The following is a 24,364-nucleotide window of genomic DNA, read 5'->3' as shown; positions in this document are numbered from 1 at the left end:
TGTGTGATAGTCAGGGTTTTGTTTACATATATGTATATACAAACATAAATATACACATACATATATATTTGCTTTCGCATTTAAAACTAATTCAGTAATTTAAATTTAAAAGAGTAATTGTATGTAGTACGATTTAAAAAACTAATTACCTAAATAAGAGATTTGAAATGAACTAGTTCTAATGATAGCAATTTAGTAAGTCTTGGTTAATAAGAAGGGAGGAAAATTCCAGTAATAACTGCTTATGCTTTGGAAACGCACATACAGTATTATCTCTGACCAAGTTAGTAGAATTTGTTTAACTGTTATTCCAAGAGCCTGCATATTTCAGTTTATCTGAGAGAGTTAATGTGATGACCTGAGGTACCTAACTCTTCATGAACCTAAGAATTTCTGGCCGATTATATGAAAATATATCAAAAATACAAAAATACATGCTGGTTCATTACAGAGAAAACATGCAATTAACAGTATACTGGTTATCTGTGTCCAAAAAGTACCATTTTAATTGTGGTCAATTAACATGAAAGTTACCATCTGAACCTTTTTTACATGTGCAGTACAGTAATGTTATGATATGGATTGTTGTACAGTGGATCTCAGAAATATTTCAACTTACAAAAATGATATTTCCTATCCTTGGAACAACACTTCCCTTTCCTTTCTTCCCCTAAAATGTAATTAAGGTTTTTAAAGGCAATGAAGGCTTAGAAGTTTTTAAAATGCAATCATAAATTCTTCTTTCCCTACAATCATACAATCAAAACTGTATGCTACAACAGAGTTCATTCCAGTCACCATCAAGTTAAACTTCAATGCATGAAACCATATATCTGTTACAATGTCTTTCAGTTTTTGCAGATCAGATTTGTTCAGAAACCTGCCAATTCTCAAAGGAATCTGACTCATTACTGTAAATTAGGGAGTCAGATCATGGGCCCGCAATTTTTTCCTTGTAAAGGGCCTGTTAATAAATAGTTAGGCTTTATGGGTCACATGGGTTCTGCTGCAAATATTCAACTCTTGTAAGTGTGGCACAAAAACAGCTACAGAAAACATGCAAACAGAGGAGCAGAAAATGGAACTATGTTTTTTAAGACTCAATTCCATGCTGACTGACCTATTGGCATTCGGCACATCAGCATAAATAATGAAACTATTGATCATAAGAAAGGACATCATAGAATCTGACTTGCCTTAGTAATGGATGGAATATGACGGTAATATTCCTGGCTCCAGGTTTGCAGACAAATTTTGTCCCTCCACCTTCAATTAAGTTGTCATCAGGACCCCCTTTCAGGAAAAAGAAAAAAAGAGATAGAGCATATTAGAACTTTTACAAAGAAATAAACCAAGGCTAATGTAGAGTTGTACTGTGACAAAGAAGACCATATTTAAAAACAATTGCCTTGGAAATCCATAAAATTATCTTAAAAGACATGATCCAGACTTCCTCGTTAGATAAATTATGAATTAGTATTTTCACTCTGGAGAGAGAACATGGAAGCACAGTAGGAATAAACAGTTTATTTAAAACAGTGCAAGGGTGTAATGCTATGAGGATATAAAATTTTGACCTCTAATCACAGCATCTCCCTTAGTCAGCATTACACCTGAAACTTTCAGGGGAAGGATGGAATGCCATTTAAGTTTGCCATGGACTTTGTTGAAACCACTGAGACCCATATAACTCTAACCATACTTCATCAAACCTAAAACTACTAATTGTGAGATAATTATCTTAACTCTTAAAAACAAGTATGGCTAATTGAAATACACAATGCTTTCTTATTACTTAGGATATATCTCTCTTCCTGAAAAGTCCCTTATATTTTAAATATTTAGATCTAGGGTATATAATTTAGACATACATTTTAAAGTTTTATTTAAGGCTTTGAAAATAGATGTTTAGGGCCTCCCCTGGTGGCGCAGTAGTTGAGAGCTGGGCTGCAAAGCTGCCCGCAGCCTCTGCAGTGCTGGTTTGACCCCAGCTGCCGAGCGAGGGTCCCACGTGGCACGACAGACCTCTCCTGTTGTGCCCGCTGCTCCCCTCAGCAGTGTATTTTATCAGTCTGCTTGTTCTGTTCCCCACTCTGGTGAATTCTCTCACCCTCCTGTGCTTCTGACTGTACCCAGTGCTTGTATAAATAAACAAATAAATAAATCTTTAAAAAAAAAATAGATGTTTACCGTAAAAAAAAAATCTCATACATATTTAAGAAGGAAATATAAGGATAATAAATTAATTAAGGTATCCTGAAAGCCATGTAATATTCAGAGACCTCTTCTGAATAATCGAGTTGTCGAAATTCTTTTCTACATGGTACCGCCAAGTGAATTTCTTAAAGTAGTGCATCCAGTATTTTATTCCAAGTTGCTGATATCAACCTACAAAGTTTGTTTTTTGTTCAATTTATTTATTTTTTATATCATTGTTCATTTTTGTACAGTATTTTATTTTTCCCCTCAGGTGTAGTCCCTGTAGCTCTCCCACTACCATAGTCCATCTGCAAAGTTTATGTTCTTGATGCTTTCAGAAGGTTAAAGAACAGGTATGTGTACACCAACCAAGACTCATATTTTCTCCAAATGACCTGCAAGTGGTTCAGTCATTAAAATACTGAAGACATGGTGTGGGGACTCAGCTCACACATACAGAGGTCACAACAACTAGTGACTATCTTCAGTGGATAGTCTTAAGATGCCACTTATTTAAGATACATACTAATGTCACAGTTTAGAACACGAAAAAATGTGTATCTTGGGATACTGGGGAAAATGTCCCCTCTAATGCCTCATGAAAATCAATGTAATCCTTGGCCTCTCTCCAACCTTTACCTACTCCGAGGGCAGTAAAGTAATGCCTTTGGTAAAACTGAGTAGAAAAGGCTGGGTATTCACAGTTCAACAACTCCCTTATTTCACTTTAGAAACCAGAATGCCTGTAGGTAATAAGCAATGCTCAGGTTAGCAATAGAGAAAGATCTGCCTCGTCAGAGGATGGAGTTGTTCAGCACCTCCCACACATGGGGTAAGTCTGTCTAATATGGATGGTCAGTTAGTAAACTCATTTGACTCTGAAACTAGGTGACACCCTTCAGTATAGCTTATATCAATGTATTTATTTATTTATTTTTTTTTTTTTATAGAGGCATGTTTTTCATTTATTTATTTATTTGTTTGTTTGTTTTGTTTATACATGCACTGGGCACAGTCAGAAGCGCGGGAGGGTGAGAGAATTCACCAGAGCCAGAGCGGGGAGCAGAGCAGGCAGAAGGACCGAAGTACACTGCTGAGGGGAGCAGCGGGCGGCAGGAGAGGTCTGCGCGCCATGTGGGACCCTCCTCCAGTGGCCGGGGAGCAGCCGGGGATCGAACCGGCGCCACAGAGGCCGCGAGCAGCTTCGCAACCCAGCGCTCAACCGCTGCGCCACCGGGGAGGCCCAATCAATGTAAAAGGAGTATTTCACCTTCCATCGATCTTATGTTATCTCTTAAGAGCTACAGAAGACTGACAGCTAAGATAAATGCCATGTAATGGACTTTCTCAAGTCCAAGCAATCTCCACTTACAATCTCATTTCTTTCTTTCTAAACATTTTTTCTAATTATAATTCTTTGCATAAAACCAAACAAAACTAAATCTCACCTGATTTATTATCTAAATGGTCTCTGAGGTATCTTGGAGATCGACTGATAGAAACATGTGAAATTTCAGAAATCCATACCAAGCATCATCAAGACTTCCCAGAGGCACCAAAGTCTAGACAAATCCCATTTGGATCGGTTGTTCCTAACAACTAAACAGGATATGTTTTTTCTTAAGAAAAACAGAAATACAATAAGATGTATGGTTCCTGATTAGAAATCATGAGCTGCTTTTCTCATTGGAAAAAAAAGAATCCACTTGTTTCACTACGTATTTGCATTAGATATTAGTGCTTTGGCTGAGTTAAAAGGAGACCATCAAGACTACCACAAAAACTATCCCCTTAATAAAGATCTTCCTCAAAAAGTAACAATACTGATATGATTATATACAAATAAAAACAGGAAAAAATGTACCTTCTTATTCAACACTTCTCTTTTTTAAAGATTTATTTATTTTTATTTATACAAGCACTGGGTACAGTCAGAAGCATGGGAGAGAGAATTCACCAGAGCCAGAGAGGGGAACATAACAGGCGGATGGACGAAACACACTTCTGAGGGGAGCAGCCGGCGGCAGGAGAGGTCTGCGCGCCATGTGGGACCCTCGCCTGGCGGCTGGGGAACGAACCAGAGCTGCAGAGGCTGCGGGCAGCTTCGCAACCCCGCGCTCAACCGCTGCACCACCGGGGAGACCCATCAACACTTCTCTTTCTAAGATCATAAAATCAAGTCAGGCGCGCACGCGTGTGTGTGTGTGTGTGTGTGTGTGTGTGTAGAACAAACTAGGTTTCATTCTGTACTTCATAAATAACATATAGTCATGAAGAATACATTAGTTTATTCAAAAGAGCCTATTTTTTAAGGACAAATATGAACTGGATGATATGATCTCCAATGCTTTCTAAAAACTATGAAGTTCTATGATATCAGGTAGTCAGTAATTAAGCACTAACCACATTCTGGTCAAACTAGTACCTTCCTGCACTAACCAAGTTCTGGTCAAACTAGTACCTTCCTGCACACAGAATATGTTGTATGTATCCCTGCCAGCATACCTAGGCATACCTATAACAGGTTGCCATCTGGAGAGGGCTCTCCCCTCCTCCCCCTCTTCAGGCCCAGAGAATAGTCCTAAACTATCAAAGGTCCCTCCCTCTGTTCACAATCCCATTAACAGTGACTGAGTATAACCCATAAAGCTCTAGCTTAGATCTCCTGTATTACTGGAATGCTTTCTAATGCCTATGATACCTTTTCCTACCTAAAATGTATCTTTCTGGAAAATAGTTATAAAAATAGACATTCGGGGGGGGGGGCCTCCCCTGGTGGCACAGGCAGTTGAGCACCACGCTGTGAAGCTGTCTGCAGCCTCTGCAGCGCCGGTTCGATCCCAGTCGGCCCGCGAGGGTCCCACATGACGTGGCAGACCTCTCCTGTCTCACCCGCTGCTCCCCTCAGCAGTGTATTTCATCAGTCTGCCTGTTCTGTTCCCCACTCTGTCTCTGGTGAATCCTCTCACCCTCCCGTGCATCTGGCCTGTACCCCGGTTCTTGCATCAACAAATAAATAAATAAATAAATAAATAAATAAATAAATAAATAAATAAATAAATCTTTTAAAAAAATAGAGATTTGGGGGCTGAATGAAGAAACCAATTTTAGTAGAATGCCAACAGAGCTAGATGAGAAAGTATGCGTGTAACTCCTTTGTAAGCTGTCAAACACCTAACAAATGTAAGCAATTCTCTCTGTATCCCCAAAGCCTTATAGCTAGGAGATATGTTTAGCAAATATTCATTCATTAACAATCATGTAGGGAACATATACAACAAAAGATAACATATAATGTCAAAAATTAGGTATAGAGGCTGTTAGAAATGTCAGTGAGGGGATGACTTGCTGCAAAAATCAAGAAGGCATAACAATGACAATGTATTTGGGCTAGAAACTAAATAGTTTCATTTGTTCTAAGTCCCCGCAAGCCAGAGAAAGAGAAAATTACTGATTCACACAGTAGGGTTAAACTAAAAGAAAAGTAAGGTTTAGGCAAAGACTGTCTTCCCAATGTCAACCCCCAACCACAATTCCACCTACAGGAATTTCGTATATTCTTCCAGTGCTACTGCCAAGTGCCATCTACTGCATTCTGTGTGATTTCCTCTCTACAGACTACAAGCCCAAGTCTAGCTTACTCAATTGCCAACTAACAATCCCAACCCAGTGAAAATATTCTTGAAAATAAAGCTTTCAGATCAAAAGCAAGAGCCAGGCCAATGGCTGCACTATTTGAGACTCTTTCCTCTGAGATTTATTTGACCATTTCAATTTTCTGGGTGAGAAAGAAAGATCATCTCTCTTCACATACCTTGCCATAATCATGTAACATGGGAGCTGCTGTCATGAACATTCTTAAGGAATATGATGTTCAGTCCTGAGAAGAGCAGTGAAAGGGCCTGCATCTTCCTCCCCCTTCGCTCATTACACTTACTGTCTAATCGAGGCTGTCAGAGGCCAGGTGATAGGTACGAGTGAAAATGTTGACTTGATGGATGGCCAAAAAGGAAGGGGAACTGACAATAGTATTACAAGCAGAATATTTATTGTGCAGAAGGGAGGGGCAAACGTCCTAATCATATTTCCTGCATTTAACAATGCGGATAATGACTTAACAGTCTCCCTTCAGGTGACTGAAGGTCATGAGGCACCAAAGCCACCCAATGGCCCCTGTATGACAGCACCTTAGTGCTCTGAGGCTAGTCCCTTCTTCTGGGATTCATTTACATACAAGTAAATCAGCTCCAACATTTATTATTCCTTTATTCTGCCCAACTAGAATTTGATGTACAGAATTTCTATTTCTGTAAGTCAGAAATAGAAAACCAAAGCCTCCAAAATGAATGGAAGTGAGGGTTCTCACTGACAGGACCATGGTACAAAGGGAAATGAAAAAAAAAAAATGTGTGATGGATCTGGAGGGGATAGAACAGCAGGACAAAGAGAGATGCCACAAGGTGTCACTTCTACGTGGAGTATGGAGAAAAAAACAAAGGTTAAGCCGATAAAACCAACCCTAGAAATTTGACTATTGACCTGATGAAGGAAGAGATGGGAGAGAGCAAAGTGCGGAGGGAGCACAATGGGCTATGGTGGAGGACTCTGGGTGTCTTGATAGTGGGTGTGTTGTGGCAACATCACCTGAAGGGGGTGGTCCAATACTTCTAAATAATATATAGTGTTGTATACCAATGCCATCTCAAAAAAAAATTTTTTTAAGTGTGTCAGAACCCAGGTCTGCTACATATTAGTATAAGTGTGATAAAAAATAAATTCCCTGAGCCTCAGCTTTCCATCTATAAAGTACCAACTGCAATAATCATTTCTAAAGATTTGTGTTGATGGTTAAGTGAGGTAACATATTTCAAGGCATTCTCTGTGTGACAGCTAATACGGTACAGATAAATGGTCTGCTACCTTTCCCCTTAGAATGACCAAGCAGTCAAGGGCCTAACTTAATATACACATACCACTGGAACACAAACTAAAAAACACATGGTTCAAATTCAAAAGTGTGTTTTTCTTTTCGCTTTAGGCAATGCTATACTAGTCAATATCAGAGACCAATTAAAACATGCCAGCCTTGTTTTGAGAGAAGTATTATTGTGATGAAAGGTTTAGAAAACTGCTAATAACACTTTCAGCATGAAATTAGTCTTTATTCCTAATTTTTAAATTAAAAATAATGAATCTGAAATCATAGATGTTAATATTATCAATGCTTTGGGCCAAGGGCTAAGATAAAAACAACAGTGAGGGCCTCCCCTGGTGGCGCAGACAGTTGAGCACTGTGCTGTGAAGCTGTCCACAGCCTCTGCAGCGCAGGTTCAATCCCGGTCGGCCGGCAAGGGTCCCACATGGCATGGCAGACCTCTCTTGTCTCGTCCGCTGCTCACCTCAGCAGTGTATTTCATCGGTCTGCCTGTTCTGTTCCCTGCTCTGTCTCTGGTGAATCCTTTCACCCTCCCGCACATCTGGCCTATACCCCAGTTCTTGCATAAATAAATGAATGAATGAATAAATAAATGAATAAATAAATGAATGAATAAATAAATAAATCTTAAAAAAAAAACACTGAATTTGAAGGTTTCTTGTGTCAAGCCACACACAGCAGCAGGCCCATCTGACTTTTCAAATGGATTCTGGGTTTGAAATTGGCCTTTACACACAGAAAAGAAACACAATGAAGGTGCATTTTTTATAGCAAATCTTATGCTTCATAAACACAATCTAAGGATTATAAAACTGCATACATTCTAGTAAACATGAAATTCCTGATTGCCCCAGCAAATAGGGCCTTTAACTGCCTCTAAGAATCAGCCAAGTAGTCTAAGAGTTCCCTGAATTCACAGCTGTCACCTCTCCAGAGATGTTCTTTTAGATGAAATTCTTTAGCAAGTGTCTGTTCTTAAAGCACAGATTCTCATTGTGAATCAATGCTGCTGCTGCCACCACCCAGCAAGGGTCTAGGTATGAATTTGGGGTTCAGTGCTAAAGTAAGAAGAAATGAAAGAAAAACATTGATTCTTAACCTCAAATGACTTACTATGAGTCAAATCAAGCAAATCAGGTTTAGAAATGATCTATCATTCAAAGGAAAATTGCTACTGGACCTGGACAGAAAATCCAGATGACAAGCCTCTCCAAGGATCCCTCTTTGGGACTCAGCTCTTATCCAGTGTGTACTCCATAACACTATTTTGTGCAAGACTGTTTCGCTTATGCTTAAGCATTCCTAAACATTTGTTGAATGAATATATGAATACACATACAAAGAATGAGAAAAATGTCTGAAAATGTATTGCACAAAATGGGTAGCTTAGGAATGGCACGAAAAAAACTAAGATTTAGCTTCAGCTTCCTGAAAACAGAGTAAATACATGCTTAATTTCCATACAGGGCTAGAGGCTTGAGTTGAGTGGTGATGGACTGGTCTTTAAAAGAAACAGAAGAAAAAAGCATTGATAAAGGATTCTTTGGAAATCTTTTTATACTGCTGAGGGCCCAGAGGAAGTGAAATAGCTGAATTTATGGCAACTATATTGACTATGGAATATTCTAGATCAGAAATAAGAGTGGACAAGAGATACTTTGAGAGGCAGAGTTAGGGATTTACCAGATGGAATGTGATAGGAAAATGAGGGTTTGTTAGAGATGATGGTTCTGTTTGGGGGTATTGGGGGGGGGCACAATTAACCATGGATGGATTAAATGCTTCATAACAAAAATTTGGAAGAGCTGGAGGAAAATGGAGGATGCTGACACTTGGGTGTCTCTCTAAAGTCAAACAGCATGGATGAGAGGGGTCAGGGTAAGAGATGTGAAATAAATGGTAGGTTGTATTTAAAGGGATTCATACTTAAAATTCCATTCTATCTAATTTGTCACAAGCACAAATAGCTCTCCCATGATTCAAAATGTTACTGGGTATAAGGATGGGCAGTAAGTTTGATGTTTTGCATGATAAGAATTAAGCAACAGCAAAGTTTGCTATGGGATTAGACTACAAAATGAAAGAAAGATATTCCAAGGATCTAAGGCCAGACGAAAAAGGGAGTTCCTTTTGGTACTCCTGAGAGTCACTGGCAGGTAGACAGCACAATTCAGAGAAAGAGAAACTGTACTTTTTGCCAAATGATGGTTATTGTAAGAAGGACAAATAATACACATTTTGAGGCATAAAGAAAAGCACTGTACATGTATATGCAGTCATAGCTGTTGGAAATTTTGATGAGTGCCGACTGGTAGGAAACAAATGATTCATTTGAGTTTTGCTTCAAGTAAGACAACCTCCCCTAGATTTCTGATGTAAAAACCATATTACTTATAAAGAATAATCATATTTTGTAGTTTAAAAAATACATTCTAATTCCTAAATAAAAAGGAAATTTTATAATTATTTGGGGGTGAGCTCATGGTTTAAAAACAACAAAATGAGCTTCTTAATTACCTTCCTAACAATAAATTACAAGAGGTTTTGTAGAATGAGAAGATGAGGAACAAAGAAAAATGAGGCAAAAAAAATATTTAAGGTTAATAACAGCTTTTTCTGAGCAATCCATAAAATGAGTTCATCTGGAGCTCTTCCATGAACTTAAGTCAAAGGCAGTTCCATTAGTAACAGTACTGAATGTTTCTATAATGGAGTCTGAAATGGCATGCTCTATGAAAAGCAAAATGTAAGATATGAGCCAATTATAAGAAAGGCTCCACAGTCACTGCATGTATATTTTTTAAATGGTTGATCAATAAGGCACAGGGAACTTTAATTGACCATCTTTGAGGAACATTCTAATGTTAGTGACATTATCCTCCAGTTCACTTTATTTTAAGGCTACAGAAGGAGATTGCATTGATTCTTCTCCAATTATTAACTGATTCCCTAGTTTTAATTATCTCAAATCTATTAAATACATTTTAGTGGTTTGTAAGGTATCTCTAGTTTGCAGAGTCTCAAGTGTGTAACCTAAAGCATCCTACACCCTACTCATCCTGCATCTGGTTTCTTTCACTTAGCATAATGATATCAAAGTTCACCCACATTGTAGTATATATTGGTACTTCACTTTTTATAGGGACAAATAATACCCCCAGTATATGTGTATCACATTTACTTATCTATTTATCAGCTGCTAATCGTCTGGGTATTTTCACTTTGGGGGCTATAATGAAAAAAATGCTACTGTCAATACCCATATACAAGTGGGCCTATGTTTCCAGTTCTCTTCAGCACATACCTACAATTTGAAATGTTGGGTCATTTGAAGAATTGATGGATTGTGTTCCCAAAAAGCCACAACCTAAAGCTCACCACTGCTGACTTTTTCTTTTAGATAACTAATTGTTTAAAAGAAGATCTGTATGAGATCAATAGAAAAGAACAGAGATCCTAGAAATAAACCCACACACGGACAGTCAATTTGTAAAATAGGAGCCAACAGTATAAAATGGAGAAAGTCTCTTCAACGATGGTATTGGAAAAAACTGTACAGTCACATGCGAAAGAATGACACTAGACAATGGTCTCACACCATATACAAAAATTAACTCAAAAAGGATCAAAGACTTGGAGGCAAGATTATGTGCAGGAAATATCGACTTCATTGATGTCTTTGGGAATTTGACCTACTGGCAAGAGAAACATAATAAAAAAATGTGATTATACTAAAAAGCTCTGCATAGCAAAAGCATAATTAAAATTAAAACATTCTCTACCAAAGGGGAGAAAATATTTGTGCACCACACATACAACATTTACAATATATACAACATCTGTGTAATAACCAACATCTACAAAGAACACATACAACTCATCAACAAGAAAACAAATAACCCAAGCACAAAACAAGCCGGAGAGCTACACAGACACTTTTCCAAAATGACAAACAGTTGATCAAAAGGCATATGAAAAGAAAATGCTCATTTCTTATCAGGGAAGGGCAAATCCAAACTTCAGTGAGATAAAACCTCACACCCATGAGAACAGCCCCTATGAAAAAGACAAGAAAAAACTAGTGATGGAGAAGGTGTGTAGAAAAAGGAGCCCTCATACACTGTTGGTAGGAATGTAGACCACCCAAACTCTGCAGAAAGCAGTATTAACATAGATCTACCATTGGATCCAGCCATTCCACTCCCAGGTCTCTATCCAAAGAATACTAAACTACTTACTTGAAGGGATGGAGGTATACACACACACACACTCTCTCTCTCTCTCTCTCTCTCTCTCTCTCTCTCTCTCTCTCTTCTATATTCATCAGAACACTATTTACAACAGTTAAGTTATGGAAACAACCTAAGTGCCCAAGGGCAGATGAGGGGATTAAGACGATATGGTACATGTATGACATGGAAGACATTTCAACCATCTTTTCAACAAAATAAAATCTTGCCATTTTTGACAACATGAATGATATTGGAGGGAAGCATACTAAACAAAGGAGGAAAAAGACAAATACAGGATGCTTTCACACAAGAGGAAAATAATGGGGGGCGGGGGGGCAAAGGAACAAGCAAACAGACTCTAGAAATCTGACTACATAACTAAAACTGCCAAAAAAAGTAGGGTGGGGGATACGGAGCAAAGGTTGGGGGGACCCCAATGGACTGTGGTAGATTACTGGGACTTTGGTGATGGGCTTGATATGAAAACATATATCTGAAAAGGCATGAACCTATACCCCTAAATCATAACCAATGTTACCTCAATAAGAAAATAGAATTAGGGGCCTCCCCCGTAGTGCAGCAGGTGAGTGCAGCACTGTGAAGCTGTCCACAGCCTCCACAGCATGGGTTCGATTGCCAGCAGGCCAGGGAGATTCCCACATGGCGTGGCAGACCTCTCCTGTCACGTCCGCTGCTCCCCTCGGCAGTTTATTTTGGTCGTCTGACTGTTCTGCTCCCCGCTCTGTCTCTGGTGAATGCTCTCACCCTCCCACGCCTCTGGGCTATACCCAGCTTTTGTATTAAAAAAAAAATAAATCTTTTTAAAAAAAGAAAACAGAATTAATAAAAAAAGATCTCTGTGTGCATGCGTGTGTGTTTGGGGGGGGGTGTATGGTGGGAAGCTCACACAGGAAGCACTGTTTTGTTTTCCACAACTTTCCCATCAGCTCCAGATGTCCCTTCTGACTCCTATAGGGATCACCCTGTTTGTTCTGAAGAATCACTGAGAAAGTATTTGATGTAAGAAGGGGTGTTAGAGTGGATCTGACACTACTGGGAATCTGTCAATGTAAGGACTGTTTCAATTAAATGTCTGTACTGGTTCATCACCATGATGCAAACAGGCAGTGTGATTTCACTCCTCACTCAGGTTTCAGATTGCACAAGCCAGGTCAGTAGTTCTTGTTAAAATAAAGCAAATGATATGAAGGATGACAGCACATGGTGAAGTTTTATAATCAGATGAGCCCATCTCAGTGCCAACCTAAAAGGCATGTTTGACTACTCAGAAATCTCCTGATGAAGGCTTGCCAGCTGAGTGGGAGATACATGATGCAGATAAGCATCACGCTGAAACCAGATTTGAGGCCATCAATTTTATTTTGCCTGTGAAATGGTTTACAATGGATCCCAGACCACTTGAAATGATTAAATACCAGTTCATATAGAAGAAATTATATTGTTAAATCCCATCATTGTCTTTTGCACTGAGAGATGTACTTTAATCTTATTCCCAAAAGGTGGAAAGGAAGAATTTTGAAGGGATTGATGTGACAGGCACAAAGTATAGTAACCCAACATAACTGTGAAAAGTAGGAGAGATAAAGGGCTCTCTTCAAATACAAATTCAGAGTCAAAATACAAGTTGCAAAACATGGTAGCATTTAGCTTACTGACAAAGAAAATCAATGTCAGCATCAAAACAGAAACAGCATTATTTCATGGCTCATTGGAAGCATCTGGATTCCTGAGGCCCAGGTGGCTTTAAATAACTTTACCAAGAAACCCATAGTTACTGTTTAGGTTTAATCAGCAACAGTCAACTTTCCAGGCACACTAGGTGACCACTTTTGCAATATTATCACAATTAAAGTAGCCTTCCAAGTCACCTAAACATGAACCAACATGATCAACTCTCAGAGTCACAACTGGCAAGGGAATTTTTTTTTTTTTCCTGTTGCTAGACAGAACAAAGGAAGAGGATGCACACTCTTTGTTCAGTAAACAATTGATAAAAACCACTGTTTTACAGTCAATTCAGACTGACCATCCCTTGTAGTTGTCAATGTAAACTTTTTACATCAAAGTAGTACGATATTGGTTAAAAAAAAAGAAGAAGAAACATGGGCCTCTTATTCTTCTACAATTGAAATAATGACCATTTAAAAAAAATTCTATATTTAAAGTCTTGATTTCATATAAAATAAAAAATACATTAGAAACATTAAAAAAAATAGTCTTACTCCATTTTAATGTCAGTCATCCACCAAAACAGAGTTGTGAATTATATCGATGATATATACTTAATATTTATCTGGCACACTTATCCTCAAAGTTTTTATTTTCGATTTGATCCGTCAGGATTGTTTTTAGCACATACGCTAAATGTTACTATTTTACATACTACCTGATCTCAAAATTCCAATTCTAGGAATTTCCTCCCATCGTCAAAAAAAAAAAAAAAAAACATTAATTTTAGACGTGGCAACAATAAGTTCATCACAGAACAGTATATTAATGATAAAAAACATCATTTAAAATGCAAAACAGGAAACTGACTATAAACATACACACATATAGAACTGGAAAATGACACAGTCATTGAAAACATGTAGGCCCTAGGGCTCTCCCGGTGGCGCAGCAGTTGAGCGCTGGGCTGCAAAGCTGCCCACAGCCTCTGCAGCACCAGTTCGAACCCCGGCCACCGGCGAGGGTCCCACATGGCATGCAGACCTCTCCTGCCGCGCCCGCTGCTCCCCTCAGTGGTGTACTTCGGTCCTTTTGCCTGTTCCGTTCCCCGCTCTGGCTCTGGTGAATTCTCTCACCCCCCGCCCCCGCACTTCTGACTGTACCCAGTGCTTGTATAAATAAAATAAATAAATCTTTAAAAAAAAATGTAGGCCCTATAACAAGACAAGAAAAGATACAAATGGGAAGAGCCATTAGAGCAAAAGGTTATTGATCAAAATAATATTGTGAGATAAGCTTGTATTAAATGTCTCAAAATGGAAGTCTTTGTTGATCTGATTGTGCCTGTCATCTCAGCTGAAACCAATTTGTTTCTGGATTTGTCTATATATGTCATATACCGTGTGTGTGTACACAGATGCACACACACGCGTGCATACATGTGCATGTTTATGAGCACACACTCATTACAAATTTATCCATATCAATTCAGATACTAGTTTGTAGGAAGGTTCCAACAGAAAGCATTATCAATAGTTTTTGCTTGTCCACATAACAGAACTATCAACCTGGAATCCATTTTTAACTCAATTATCCTTCTGAAATTTCTCAGACCAACCACAGGATATATGTTTGGGGTTTTTCCTCCTTCAGTCTGTGCCAGGGTAACCAATTTTCTTTCAGTCCCTCATAGAAGATGGGGGATTATAGCAAAGGGATATTATTTCTAGATGATCCACATAATCCATGTGGAGTTTGAAATTTACTACTTCGGCTCCCCAGGCTAGGTAGATTCTGGCTTTTGTTCTTGTTCTCCCAAGCCTTACAAGTTCACTTGGGTTTGACAAATAGCTTTAGGGTGGAAACTGGTTTTGCTGGCACTTTCTTTGCTATTGCTCCCTCTTCCCCCCTCCCCTCCTCCCAGCTCCTACTTTTCATCCCACTCTCTCCTCCTCCTCCTTCTACTTTCTGCTAATTCTTTCTTGCCAGTTCAAAGCAATTAACACATTTTAAAGTGTTTATCCAACATTTTTCATTTTTTCATAGGAGGATCAAAGGTACCACTCCTACTGCTAGAATAAGTTCACACACAATCTACTCTTTACAGAAGAGTCTACAAACAACTTGCACACAGAATCCAGTTATTCCAATGCAAGTATCTTTGGATTCTATTCAGACATACCTATTACTCACGTTTGTTTTTACTCTGTTCTCATAATCAACCTAAGATAATCATTTCAACTAACAGAAATAATAAAAGTAGAATATAGCCCATCTTAAATACTATCAGACAACTTGATATAGTGAATTATGACTAAATAAAATGCAATTTTATGATAGATAAAACAAAAATTAAGAGAATGGCATTCTCTAACTCTAATATCAAGTTACATGGATTTAAGCAAGGTATTTAACCTATCTAAGGCTTCTATTACTTACCAATAAAATAAAGAGAATGGGGCCTCCCTGGTGGCGCAGGGGTTAAAGTCTCAGTACTATCAAGCTATTGCCAGCCACTGTGGCATGAGTTCGATCCCTGACCAGGGAGCTAACCCAAATGTCTCACCCTCTGCTCCCCTCAGCAGTGTATTTCAGTAGATCCACCTATTCTGCTCTGTTGAATCCTCTGGTGAATCCTCTCACCCCCTACACCTCTGACCTACACACCAGTTCTTATATGCAAAAAAAAAAAATCTTTAAAAATATATAATAAAGAGAATGAACCAGATAATGTACTTTTGAGGAACTCTTCCATCTCTCAACTTTTATGTTCTAGATTACAAAATTTCCTTTACATTATATTTCACCCATTGGTTTTATTTACATTCTCTAACCGTACATAACATCATAATACAGTAGCACCTTATCATGGGGAAATTTATGCCAGTTATTATAATCATTGAGATATCATATGCAAGGCTTCTAATAGGATTTTAAATCAGAATGAACTATATATTTGCTATGGGATATTAGTTATGCTTCAGGAAAAAATAATTAGTATCATTTTGGGCTGGCATTTTTATGCCATCTAATTATGATTATCTTATGCTCTCTTTTATGGGTAGCAGCTTAGATCCTGCCTTGATTATCATAAGAATTCCCCAATGCAGAGAAATAAAGTGGACAAAATTCATGACATGTCTGTGCAATTTTAATCTGAAATCTTTCTCAATTATTCAACTCCAAAAATATCAGAAATTTAAACAAATAAGTGTAGTAAATGGTTTTCAAAGAAGCAGTTCTGAAGGAAAGATATTTCACAGGAAAACAAAACGTTTCATTGAATTCAATTTACAATCAGTATCTCAGTATATTTGGGCCTCCGAGTAGGTTGGTGGCGATGTAAATATAACTATTAGACACAGTTCATGACTTCAAGAAGTTCATAGTAATACTAGGGTATATAAAAAAATACGCCAAGAATCAGAGACAATACTGTCGTTATAAAATATAGAAAAATTTTAAAAAGCAAAGACAGCAACTTACATAAGAGGCTAGGAAGACATGTGAAGCTACAGTTGTTCAGCAGAGAAAATAGAGCATTGTTCCTCTACAAAGTAGCCTGATATTAAAAATACAAGAAAACAAATTGGCCAAGATAACACACAATGCAAAACTCCTAATATTGGTATTCAATAAATACTCCATTTGGCTGATCAAAACTAGTGACTCACTCAGATAACAAAGGAACTACTTATCAGCATTTTCTAAATACATCAGATAAAATTATTGCTACAACCTCTTCCTGGAAAAGTCTATTTCCTTTGTATTTCTCTAAAGATTGGTGAATCTGCTTTTTTAAAAAGTTGCTTTTTAGAAGTCTGAAGTATAGACAAGGCTTTTATTAACATAAAATGCACAAAAGAATGACTTGCCAATTTGGCTCAGGAGGAGGCAGACATGGGCAGAGGTTACTAACAAAAAGCTCTGAAGATAATAAACAAAGCAACTTAGGCCTAAAAATTAATGGGCCATAGACACAGCTTCAGTGTAAGCCTTTTTTTTTTTTTTTTTAATCTCAAAAATCAAGCTGCACTCCAGCAGTAGAGAATGAAGAAAAGATAACAAAAAGATAGGAGGCAGATCAAATTCAAATATATTCAACAAGTACTTTCTGAGGACCATCCAAGGACAGGTACTGGAAGGTCCTGGAAGTAGTAGGAACAACGTCAACTTTTCGTGTCTAAAACCTTGGAGTCATCATCATTCTTTCAATTTTGCTCATGCCTCTCATTCAAGCAATCATCAAATCCCCTCAGTTCAGCTTTCAAAACATCACAAATCCCAGTACTTCTCAACAGCCTCACTGCTAAAACTTTTCCAACCTACCACCACTGGTCTCCTGATTCCTGGTCTCTCAAAGCCCTTTCAAGGAGTTCTCAATATATAAGCCAGAGTGTCTAATAAGATACAAATCAAATCTAGTTAGTCCTTTCTTTGGAATGCCCCCAAATTATTCCTTTCTCATTTAGAATAAAAGTCAAACTCCTCACAATGACCTAAAGACTTTACAACTCATCCCTTTAATTTTCTGGGGTCATCTCCCACTATGCTCTGTCTCATGGTGCATAATGCTAGGAACATTGTTGCCATTACCAGCACTGTTCTCTCTGTCCTTTCACTATATCAACCTGGTAAAGCCAATCATTGGTACGCCCAATTACTGAACTCCACCATGTTTCCACAAACCACTTTGGTAAAGAGACTCCAAACAGGGCCTACTGGCTAACTAAAATGGGTCTTTTGATACAATCCTGCAAGTCAACTACATTTCCCTGAATTTATTGCCTCACTGACTATAACAATTTTATCAATCTTCACTCTCAAACTACAAGCCACACTACTTACTTCCTCACTCTTATCAAAAACAAAAAATATATATATGGTTATCAACTATCTGGAAATCCTGCATGTTGTCATTTCTAGAACAACAAATGTTCCCACATTTATACCCATGCTAGCCTTCTGAGCATTTCAAACCAAGCTCCCTTCAACTTAAAGCTAACATCTAAGAGTCCTAGAACACTTTTAAGCATATTACATAAATGAAATATTCAGCCTCATTCAAAATAACCCAAGAAAATTGATAGCACACATTAAGCTGTGACATAAATTCAATATTATTTAATGAGGTGCAACAATAAAGTAATAAGATAAGTTCCATCAACCAGATTTATTCTTTTTCAAAATTTCTTCTCATATTCTATACAAAACTAACAACTTTCTAAATTTTAAATGTTTGAAAGAATGGAAAATAAAATGAGAATATAAAATTAATATCATGTGTATGACAGAGAGCTGGTTGGAGCTAAAAACTATTTTTATTATATATTCATATAATACAGCCTCAATCTAAAGAAAGGCATCTCTGCTCTATGATAAGAATCACTTATCTGCCAGTTGTATCTTTAGAAGGTAAGTAATAGAGCCTAATCTTTTTACTGAACATTCTACCTCTAATTTCCTGATGAATAATCCTTCCGAAAAGGAGGCAACATGTCATGATTCTTCACCTTGATGAGGTCACAGAAATCTTTCAGAATTTGCTCTAAACTATGGATCCTCTCTTCAGAAAAAAGCACAAATACATGAAGACAAAATTTACAAATAATTCCAGGGAATACATAGCCGCAAGGTCAGAGACCACAGATATAATAAAGTTAGTAGAGTTTCGGGACTTCAGAAAGATCTGGAGTCAAACTCCAATCTACTACTTCCTCAATGTGTCAGTGTTTCATCAAAACATTTAAAGTTTTCCAACTTCTACTTACTTAGCTGTAAACAGTATAATACCACCTTCCTTGCCTTTAAGGGTTCATTATAAGGAACAAATAAACTAAGTGCATGAAGTTCTTTATAAAATTCTGTAATGCACAGTATAAATGACAGGTATAACATGAAAACAATTGTGTGTTTTGCTAATCCATACTATGAAGTAGCTGCCAGAATCAAATCTTCAGAAAAAAGTGCCTACAAGTCATAGTTTCAATCTTGGGTATTTAAAAATGGGTAGAAAATAATTGAAAATGTTTAGGTTAGAGAGAAGAGGAATATGATTGTTGTCTTCAGATATGTGAAGTGCTACATAATGAAAAAGTAGTTAAAATTGCATCCTGTGGTCCTAGAGACAGTATTGTCATGGTACCGTAAGAGGGATTTAAAGTGATGATTGGAAAGAATCAATTGCAACAGTGAGACGCTGGGATTTCATAAAAATGTCGTAGGATTAAACCATAAATACTACTAAATCAAAAACCATCATGAAAGATTCTGCAGTAGTCAACGTCCCTGAAGAATTCACCAATATATTCAGTCACACTCACATAGGATCATAAAAATGGAATTAAACTTATAACATATCTCATATCTGGTTATGACCTACCATATCAAGAATAAAAAGGAATGCTGCATAAATTAAAGAACAAATAATTGCAAATCAATGTGAATTATTTTTTTCAAGGCTAATAGTACAAACCAATGAAACCGCACTTGGATCTCTCACATTAAAGGTAGAAAGTTTTTCACAGACTATTACCACTGGTATTATTGGTAAATGTTTAGTACCCAGATCTCTGAGGAAGGCGGATACCCTGATTTATTCCCTCTGTTGATTTCTGTGCTACTCTCAGACCAAATACTCCCATCATGGCCAATTTCAATCTACCAAAATTAAGCTACTGAATCCATACTTGGAAGATGTTCAGCTCCTGAGAGTCAGTGTTTGACAGTCTAAGCTCACCAATGAGCCTGAAACTAATCTCGTGATTATTACATAACTTTACCAGCAGTGCCCCACCTCCTCCCATAAAGAACACATGTGAGGTAGTGGTAGCTTTCCTTTAAATAGAGATTTCCCCCTTTTGCTATAATTTTGATTTACACATATAAATTGTGTGTGTATGTTTCTAAATATAAGAGCTACAGTCTATGGAAAAATATTCGTATGTTAATATATCTCCTTAGTGGACTTTCATGTATTCCCTATGCTTATCACTCAGTAATGGGAGGGCAGAGTGACTGCTACCAACCTTTTATGAATTAACAAGGACAGAAAATTATTCAGTAGCTTCCAATGCATTGTAGACAAGACATACATACACTTTGACTATGCTAAATTGATAAAAGTCAAAAAAACCACTTGGTGTAAGTACCTGAATCAAAACCTTGAACAATAAGTTCAATTCAAATATGGACATACTCTCTACATAAATGAGTACGAAGAAGTTCTACATTTTTATGTTGAATTCCATATAATAAAAATCTCACTTCTACTACCTCATTTTAAGCAGTGAATCCTAAGATATTGAAGACAACTGTGTATTTAGAAGTCCCAACATTTCCATGGGACTCAGGTCAATATTAAGTAATTGTCAGAATAGTGGATGTCTAACGAATTATCCTCAGTATTTTAAAATGCATCTTCAGGCATAAAGGAGTAAAATAACATAATTCTGGTAACTGCCTTAAAATATTCAGCAAAGAGTGAAAAAGGAAAATAATGTAAGAGATTAAAAAAAGGTAAAATCTTGGTAACTACTGAATGATGAGTATGTTATTTTATATGTATGTAAATAAGTATATGATATACAAGTGTAGATATGAAATTATGCATATATATACGTATGTACAATTCCCCAATTTTTATATTTGAAAATCTCCCAAAACATAAAGCTACCAAATATACATTAGCTATATTTTACACAGATAACAAGTGATTTGAATCTTTAATGAAAACCCTCCTAAGTCCTATTTCAGCATGTCTGGATACGACAAACATATTGATTATTATTAACAACTGAAGGAACAAAATTAAAAGCCTCAGGCCAAAACTATCGATAATACTTTCCAATTCACAAATAATTCTATAAAATCACAAGATCATTCTGAGTACTTTTACATAATGAGTCATCTAGAATTCCCAACAGCTTGGGAGGTATAGTCTGCTGTCCTATTTTAAAGATAAAGAAATTGAGGTTCAGAGTAGTTACCTGACCTAACCATGGCAATAGGATTCAAACGCCAGACTTCCACAAGGAGTCCAATGCTAGAATTCCTCCAGAAAAGAAAAAAAACAAAAAGCATTTCATGTGTAATGTCTAATAATCTGGCACAGTACTCAGTGGAAGACAAACACTGTTAAAACCACTGGAGGAAGACAGAAAGAATGACCACAAACTCCAATGAAGGAAGTAATCAAGCAAACTGTTAACTGCATTATCTTTGGGGCATGTAAAAGGAGCCAGTCACTAGACTCATCCCCCTGGCTTGTTTTCCCCAAGGAAAAGTGAATGTCTATTCCCTGTTCTCCATTCATCCACGTAAAAAACAAAAACAAAAACAAAACAAAATAAAGAAAACACACACACACACACACACACACACACACACACAAGTCCCAAACTCAGATTAGACTAAAAATCCAAGATCTAGGCTCAAATAAATGCCCTGGAAAATTCTGCTATGAAACATTGAACATCTTCAAGTAGTAAATGCTAGTAAAAACACATTTCTCTAAAAACTCAGAATTTTCTTACACCATTTATCACTTAAAAAAAAAGTCAATAGTGGATGACTTAAAATTACTTAATGGAATCAATTTTTGTTTGCTATTTTCTCTGACATCTTCACTTGGCAAATATCAAATTCAAACGTCAGAGACATGCTTGTTGGCTTTTCTAAAATCTATATTTATACTTAAGTTGTATGTATTTTTATACAATGGCCCATTTTATAAGCATGCTGTGAACAAAAGAGCTGACCATATAAGCATATGTTTCAAGTGAACAGGTTCACAAGCACAGATACAAATTGGCTATTGTGATAATTTGCATTTCTTCTGTTAGTACTTCTTTATCAGAAGTCTATAAAGCAATTATAGTCTTCTGATCCTCTTAAAGCACAATAGAGAAGGAAATACTAGAATGATCACAGAATGGCTTGTGGTAATACAATTTTACTCAGAATCCTTTCATGTACAAGTCCACAGAGATCTTCAAGGCTCCTCCTGGCACACTATAATTATTTATATATGAAATCTCTGAGCTTGATGCCATGAAATGTATTTAGATATTGTTATGCAGATGATGCTTAGGTACAATGTCCTTCGATGCTGCTTAATCTATTTTTTACTCCCAGTAGTAGCTTGTCTAAGATCCAACACCATATGCATAGAAGTAAGTTGTTCTTCAATGTTTCAAAACCTGATTTATTAGTTGTTCACATTCCATCTGCCTCCGAAAACGGCAATGTGCCTTTACTTTTGCTGGCTGCACCAAAGGTTAAGTCTCGATTTTTCTACACTTTATCATTTTATCAGCATGTCTGACACAGGCATTAAGTTCTCTTTTCCACTATATAAACCACTGGGAATGCATACATTTTCTTAAAGAGCAGGTCAGTACAGTAATAGCTTGACTAATATATTTGTCATCTTCCATATTTACCCATGCCTCGAAATACTGTCCTTGCTATTGTAAAAAACACTGAATCCTGGCTATCATACAGATCTTGCCCAAACGAGAAAGCAAAGTATTATCAGCAAATACATACTGTACCATCTATGGCTACAAAAAAGATGGAACGATTCCAGGGCCTGTAAATAACTACAACTAGGAACTATTAACAGATGGAATGATCTGAGGGTACAGGAGTTTTTAAGGAAGAGACAGAAAATGGTCCCCTGGAAGAGGCAAGGGAAACACTTGCTATATCACATCTCTGCACAGGACAGGAAGGGGCCCCCTACAACAGCCACAAAGAAGCAGGTTCTCAACAGTGAGGTAGGTTTTAGTATGAGTTGTTCTAGGAAGGAGGTTAAAAGACCAGTCAATAAAAATACTCATGGTAGAAGGGGGTTGCAAGGAGGAGATGAATTAGTTCAGACGTGAGGCAGAGGAGGAGGGGAGATGTAGAAAACAGTACTGCAGATGAAGGGCCTGAACGCTGATAACTAGGGGCCTCTGGGTTCATGGTGGTCACTGACATGAGTAAGATAAAGGGCAGGATGAGAAGGAAAAAATGGCAGAAGAGAGCCAGTGACAGCAATGGGGGTTACAGGCCCTGGGAATTGCTAGGAATATATACTGTTTGGGGACCCTCACCTTCATTCTTGTAGTGAGGTGTGGAAGTTACTCTCTTAAAATGGTCTTAGTGAAGAAATAGTGCTCAATCCCAATCTTTCTTATTGCATCTAGCACAACTAGCCATTCCCTTCTTGAAATACTTTCCCTACTTAGTTACCTAAACCATAATTTTCTTTTTGTTCTTTTTCTCACTAATCAGACCTTCTCATTTTCTCTCTTATTCCTCATCTTCCTGACCTTTTATCATTCAAGTATCCAGGGCTCACCTCCTCATCCCTTTCTCTGCTTGTGAGATGCCAATCACCCCTATGCTGATGATGCCTGAATTTGTCTCTGTCTAGTCACACCTCTCTCCTGAGTTCCAGACATCCATGTTCAATTCACGACTCTCTCTTCATTGGGATTCCAATAGGCACGACTCCATCATCAGAATTCCAAAAACAAATACTGACCACCTCTCATCCTGTGTGTCCTCCTGCAATAATCTTCCTTATCTCAGTAAGAAGGAATAAAATATGGATTCATGTTATACTGGGGATGAACCAAAAACATTATGCTAAAGGATAGAAACTTGACACAAAATGCCACTTACTTTCACTTACACTAATGTCCACAATGGTAAAATTAATCTATAGAAATTGAAAAGAGATTAGGGTTCCCATGGGCTGGGGGGAGAATGGTAGAGACAGCTAAAAGAGGGGCTTCTTTTGGAGGTGATGAAAATATCTGGAATTAGTGGTGATAGTTGCATAACTCCGTGGACATATCAAAAGTCTCTGAAATTGACAAGGTAAAATGGTGGCTATTACAGCATATGACATTTATTTCAATAGACATTAAAATAAGAGAAAATTAGGGCCTCCCCTGGTGGCGTAGCGGTTGAACACTGGGCTGCGAAGCTGCCTGCAGTCTCCACAGTGCCGGTTCGATCCCCGGCCACCAGAGAGGGTCCCACATGGCCCAAAAGACCACTCCTGCCGTGCCTGCTGCTCCCCTCAGCAGTGTATTTCATCAGTCTGTCTGTTCTATTCCCTGCTCTGGCTCTGGTGAATTCTCTCACCCTCCCACACTTCTGACTGTACCCAGTGCACTCACACATACTAGTTTTCACAAAGACAAGAGAAGAGTTTGTTTTCCATTTCTTCCTGATGAGTAAAATGCCATGATTCCTAACAGCATGGATTTCCCGAGTGTGCTGCTATCCGGGGTGCTCATGGCCGGGCACA

General features: G+C 37.7%; 1 protein-coding gene across 1 annotated transcript in view; it reads right to left on the bottom strand.

Annotated features, from left to right (window-relative positions):
- The window catches only part of EXOC4 (exocyst complex component 4), a 668,442-nt gene that overhangs the window by 373,100 nt on the left and 270,978 nt on the right, over nt 1-24,364 (bottom strand). The window contains exon 10 of the mRNA XM_037513395.2: nt 1,197-1,293. Within this exon, the coding sequence (XP_037369292.2) occupies nt 1,197-1,293 (97 nt within the window). The remainder of the gene's footprint in view (nt 1-1,196; nt 1,294-24,364) is intronic.

The sequence above is a fragment of the Talpa occidentalis genome, unplaced genomic scaffold, assembly GCF_014898055.3.
Source record: "Talpa occidentalis isolate TD23 unplaced genomic scaffold, MPIMG_talOcc4v2.1, whole genome shotgun sequence".
NCBI lineage: Eukaryota > Metazoa > Chordata > Mammalia > Eulipotyphla > Talpidae > Talpa > Talpa occidentalis.
Note: the sequence above shows the minus strand (reverse complement) of the source record. Positions and strands in the feature narration are given on the sequence as shown.